The sequence below is a fragment of the Nicotiana tabacum genome, chromosome 20, assembly GCF_000715075.1.
Source record: "Nicotiana tabacum cultivar K326 chromosome 20, ASM71507v2, whole genome shotgun sequence".
Taxonomy (NCBI): domain Eukaryota; kingdom Viridiplantae; phylum Streptophyta; class Magnoliopsida; order Solanales; family Solanaceae; genus Nicotiana; species Nicotiana tabacum.
Window position 1 is genome coordinate 42,809,921 of NC_134099.1, and position 6,332 is coordinate 42,816,252.

The 6,332-nt window shown below is 32.3% G+C and overlaps 1 protein-coding gene across 1 annotated transcript; it reads left to right on the forward strand.

The window, feature by feature from the left end:
• Nucleotides 1-405: 405 nt before the first annotated feature.
• Nucleotides 406-4,810, forward strand: LOC107826997 (carbonic anhydrase 2). Its single transcript, XM_016654047.2, has 8 exons — nucleotides 406-486; nucleotides 964-1,082; nucleotides 1,383-1,431; nucleotides 2,919-3,035; nucleotides 3,197-3,250; nucleotides 3,807-3,892; nucleotides 4,184-4,289; nucleotides 4,431-4,810. The coding sequence occupies exons 2-8, from the start codon at nucleotides 973-975 to the stop codon at nucleotides 4,596-4,598; spliced, it is 690 nt and encodes a 229-aa protein (XP_016509533.1). The 5' UTR covers nucleotides 406-486; nucleotides 964-972; the 3' UTR covers nucleotides 4,599-4,810.
• The last annotated feature ends 1,522 nt before the right edge of the window (nucleotides 4,811-6,332 follow it).

The window sequence follows — 6,332 nt, forward strand, 5'->3', positions numbered from 1 at the left end:
TAAATAGCCGGCCAAATTTATTGTATTTTTTCCTCTAGCTGGTAACATAAATTATATACTGATATACACGATTTTGGGCTAGACCTCCAACTCATGATACTGCCTATGAATATATATCGTAAATTCTTAACTCTTGAGCTGTCTCATTTGGACCATGAATTTTTTTTTCTTTTTAAAATGATAAAATGAAACCAGATGAATCCCATGCCCAATATATTATAACTGAACTACAAAAATGGCTGACAACTTTCCATGTTCGATCCATATGTTATGGCGTTGAATATTCAATATTCATTAAAAAAAAAAAAAAATCCCTATAGACCAGAAAAAACCATGCAATGCTAGTCTGCACCTGGCTAAATCCCTTTCTATAAATACTCCTCATACTGTCCTTGTAATAGCACAGCATTTTTGAGTGTGTTTACTTGTAAGAGAAACTTCTTCTTGCTATATACAACTTTATTCACGTCCACAGGTCAACCAGAGGTACAATTAAACCTTCATAATCTCTAAAACTTTTATCTTCTTTTTTTCCACCATACTTCTCATATATTCAGTTCTCTGTTATGAATTTTATCTTCCATAGTAAGTTCAAATAATAGAAGAGGCTGCATGTTGGTGGTGTTCCAACAATTCATTAAAGTTTTAGGATATTTTATTTTTGTTCAAATAATTTGGATTTCCTACCGGATAGGCTCACGGTAGAGTGAAGCGCTCAATTCTCCAAACTCAAACTCGACACATTTTAATATTTTGTTTATCGTTAGACATGTTATTATCATTTTTGGACCAAAACTCTTAACTTAGTATGATATATACTATTCGCTTGTTTTTTCTGATAGACCTTATACCATTAAGAGTTTATGTACATTCTTGCTATGTAGTTTTTTTTTATACTTATCAACTTATTATGTGTGACTTTATTCTCACGGCCAATTGACAACTATCTCTCGTGGTTTGCAGGTCAAGAAAATGGCTGAGGAATCATATGAAAACGCCACTAATGGAGGAGCAAAGAAAGAGTTTAACCCGGATGAGAGGATCCGCTCCGGATTCGCTTACTTCAAGACTGAGAAATATGAGTAAGTTATTACTCTGCCGTAAAAGGCATAAAAAGATTGTCCGAATCTTCGGTCTTGAGAGGGGAAAGGAAGTCATTGTAACAGCATTATATATGTTCCAGATGTTCAGGTTTTTATGATAATAGAAATACAAAAGTAAAGATCTGAAATGTGGTTTAGATTTTTTTTTTTCCGAAAAAAAAAACAATATTCTTCTTATTTGAACAGTTTCTTCTAGTCTTTTGCGTAATCTTTTTTTGCCAAAACTAACTTTGTAAATTCAGCATTTCTAACATTTCAACTTGCATTTTCTTTTTGCAGCAAAGATCCCGAGTTGTACGATGAGCTCGCAAAAGATCAAAGCCCAAAGGTAAATAATAATCTATACTATATTAAAAGTATGAATACCCTTAATAAAATGTTGTTCGTCTTTTTACCTTTTAAAAATAAATTTAGTATTTGAAAAAATTATAATTTCAGTTACTTTCCTAATATTTAAGAATTTAAAATCAATTAAATTTTTTTATTCAATCTTTCCTTATTGAATTAGGTCCTAATATTTAGAATTTAAAATTCAATTGAGGTTTTACCTCAAATAAGAAAAGGATCCCTTTTAAAAATAAATAGTACTATTTCATATTATTCTACAACTCTGACAGATCTAATATAATACCTTTATATAGTACGAATGGAATATATAAACAGAAATATAATAGGAAAACCGATTTGATTTGATCAAAGTGGGACTTAATTTGTAGAGGTTTTGAGTTTTGACTCTATTAAATTTGGGTCACGACGTATATAAATTAATTAACCTTTCGAAAGTTCCACAGTGCCATTTTCTTGAAATCTCTCAAGATTCAAACAGAGAGAAGTGAAATGTTATCCCCTCATATTATAACAATTTTTACACCAATAAAGTATTGTTTAATTTTTTTGGTAGTATTTTGTAACATTTTATGCATATGCTGAGTTTCTTCGTTATACAAACTGAGAAGTTGACAACCCTCGTATACATGAGCCAAGCTAAGTCATGTCTATGTTCATTTCATATAAACGAGGTAAGTTTAACGGTTTTGGAAGGAGATAAAAGCCCTTGATATAAAGATAGATGGGTTCAACTTTAAAAAGCAAACGTGTCACTTATCTAAGACTATATTGATATATACTGGAGCAACTAATAATGGAGCCGAGCCGCTCCCTTGGTTATATTATGTCACATATTATATTTATGTCACATCTTTATATTCAATATTATAGTTAATTAATACTCATTTTCACTTTAGTTTATCATCTATCAAGGTAAATTAGCATAGTTTAGTCTCTATAATTAACTGATTTTTTTCCCTCAGTATATTGACCATTATTGAGGACTTCTATGTGGAAGTTTCTTTTCGTTATTGAGTTAGCTATATAGAATCAATATTCATTTTCAGGACTCATATTTTTGTATTTAAATTTTTTTTACTCATTTAAACAAGATCCACGCGCAACGCACATACTATTGACTATTAATATTAAATAGTTGCACTAGGTTGAGAGTTTATAATTCATTGATCATATACTTAGTTGATGGGGTAATTTTCATAGATCCTATGTGTATTGAAGTACTAGTATCGTTTTAGGATAGAACGATTTAACTTATGTACATCAATAATGGAAAAATAATTATATGGATTGTAGCAAATTTTCTGTTTTAAGCTTATTTTCTAAGCAATTAATTTCACTTCTTCTCATTATCCTTTGGTTGACCTCACAATAACAAATATAAATTTTTTAGTAAAAATCTTGTCCCCGTTTCTCAACATATTTAGGCAATTAATAAATACTTATAATTTCTCATTACAAAATATGCAGTTTTTGGTATTCGCCTGCTCCGACTCCAGAGTGTGCCCATCCCACATACTTAATTTCCAACCAGGGGAGGCTTTTTTGGTTCGTAATATAGCCAACATGGTCCCTCCTTATGACCAGGTAAATTATATTATCGTCTCAATTGTATCTTTTTTAAAACCCATGCTAATTAGTAGTCAAAAAATTTGACGGACGTTACTATTTACTTTCTTCAGCCTTGTATCAAAATTAGAACTTAAATTATATTCTTTGTAATGTTTCCGAATATTATCTGAGTTCAGATTAAATATTCTGGAGCTGGGGCATCTATTGAATATGCAATTGTCCACTTAAAGGTTAGTCCTTTTTGACACATCTAACGTCGTTTAATTCTGCAGTGAGGCAGATAACACTTGCTTTCGTTGTTTATACAAAATCGATAATACTTGCTCTCTATATTTGTACAAAAATCAAATATTACTACATGACATGTTCTATTTATATAATCTTTTATCATACAATCATAATTAAGTTAAAAGAAATTCTAATACTTTAAATATTTGAATAATAATGCTTCAATAAATAATACCATCATTCATGTCAAGAAAGAAAAATGAATATCGAATCACAAAATATAAATAAATTTTAAACTCCTATTTCTTTTATATCGAGTACTTGATTGGCTTTTATTTAAGAAAGCTATTTGAATGTTTATTGACACAGATAAACTTTATTTTATTCACGTGCTTGATAGAAATAAAAAAATTATATTACATCTGTTCATAATTTCATGCTTCACTAATTAGAGATTTCTTTCCACACTTATTTTAACTTAAAATTTTTTACGCCTGCATTTTTGTTTTTCTTCCTATCTATTTCTAGTTGTAAATTAAAACTAAGCTTGCATAATAGGTGGAGAATATTTTGGTGATGGGACACAGCTGCTGTGGAGGTATAAAAGGACTCATGTCTATCCCTGATGATGGGTCCATAGACAGGTTGGTTTTTCCTTAGAAGAATTATCCTAAATAGTTGCTCAATCAACTACTTAAATTAAAAATAATTAGCGGTTATGTAATATATGAATAGTTTGTATATTATATTTGTATAACCGTATATAATCAACATATAATTTATACATACTTGCGAGAAAAAGTAAAAGTTAAATCATGCTTCAAACTCCTTTCTCTTCTTTGATGCCTGATAATGATTGAGAGCCAAACTGGACTTATTAACATATGCACATCTTAAAATTCGATTATTAACATATTATGCCAAACTGGTCGCAGTGATTTCATCGAAGAATGGGTCAAAATTTGTTCGATATCAAAGGCAAAGGTAAAGAGTGAACATGGCGACAAGGATTTCGTTGAACAATGTACAATATTGGAGAAGGTAATTAAAGCAGTATACTAATTATTCAACTAGCTATGCTAACTTTTAGTTCAATAATTGAAACTTTACAATTTCGGATACTTAAGAAAATATAAAGTTTAGGATATATATTAAGTTAAATATTTGTGTGACATTGAGCAGGAGGCAGTAAATGAATCACTAGCCAACTTACTGACATATCCATTTGTGAGGGAAGCTGTGATGAACAAAAGCCTTGCTCTGAAAGGTGGACACTACGATTTTGTGAATGGTTCTTTTGAGCTCTGGGATATTGATGAGTTCAACATTAGCCATTCCGGTTCACTCTAATTCTTGCAAAACGGACACTTTTCATGGAACCTACTGTCCACTACTGTTTCAAGTTTCTCTTCCGTTTGTATTTCGATGTAATTGTATTATGGAACCACGTTTGTCCCCGACCCTCCCAGACCCCACTAGTGGGAATGCACTAGATATGTTATTGTTGTTTTGTTTATTGTTGTTGTTGTTATTTGTCACCAAAATAAAAAATTTCTTGGATCTTTGGGTCTTTTGGGCTTATTCTAAGATTTTTCTTGGACAGACACTCATTTCACAATTTTTACTTGAGATTATTTTTGCCACGATTCGGAATCTCCACCGTCGGGATCGTGATGGCGCCTAACATTTCACTTGCTTGGCAAGTCAATATTAGAGATCATTAAGCTAATTCTTAAACTTTTTAGTGATTAACAACAATTAAACCACAACAAATTAAAAAGAGTGCGAAAATCCATAACAATCTTAATATTTATACACAACTACCCAGAATCTGGATTCACAATCCACAAACTTCTAAGATTTAACTACAAGTAATTTGTGTGAAGGAAATACAACTATTTTCGATACAAATGAAACAGTAAAGAGAATGTATAGAAGGGGACGCCAGGGCCTACAGACGCCTACATGACTACCTTGGGTCTCCGATCAGATGAAGTCAACAGCTAACTCAGGATCAACTCGGTCCAGTATCAAAATCTGCACAGAAAGTGCAGAGTGCAGTATCAAGACAACTGACCACATGTACTGGTAAGTATCGAGCCTAACCTCGGCGAAGTAGTGATGAGGCTAAGACAAGACACCTGCAAATAAACCTTTGTAGTATAACAATATATATACCAATAACAGCAATAAAAGAAACAAGACAAGTAATATTTGGAAGGGGACATTCTGAGGGGATCACAAGATAAAGGATCACAGCAGAATTAAGGACTTTGATCAACCGATATAATTAAAACAGATAAGGACAAGTAACCATAACAAAAGAAAGTACACGGCATCACCCTTCGTGCTTTTACTCTCAACCTTACCATATGAATCAAATAGAAACGACACGGCATCACCCTTCGTGCATTAACTCTCTCATAATATGGCACGATATTACCCTTCGTGCATTAACACTCACAACATAACACCGCATCACCCTTCGTGCATTAATACTCACAAAATATAGCATGGCATCACCCTTCGTGCATTAACACTCTCCCGCACCAAAATAAGGAACAATGACAATAGGGAGATTGAAGAATCAAGAACAAGTCTTGTTTCAACATTTGGTTTCACAATATCAACCTCAATTTTGAATCAATACTCAATCAATACAAAAATTCGTAAATATGATAAGAACGATCAACATAACGATAAACTAGTATAAGCATAAGTAAAATGATCATGGAAAGCTACAATTTCATGAATAAGACTCACTCGCATACTATGACTCGATAATAATGCATAGGTACTCGTCACCTCACCTATACGTTGTACTCAACATTCAAACCTGTAGCAAATTGGCAAATAAGACCTAATCCCTCAAGTGAAGGTTAACCACGACACTTACCTCGCTCCCACGGCCAAACTCAAAGCTCAACAATAGCTTTTCCATTCAAACAAGCCTCCGGACCAATAGAATCTAGCAAATTACCAACCAAACGATTCAATTTAAGCCTTGGAAACTACCCACGATTGAAAAGGATTCAATTTATGCCATTTTGAAAAAGTCAACAAAAGGTTAACACCCGGGCCCGC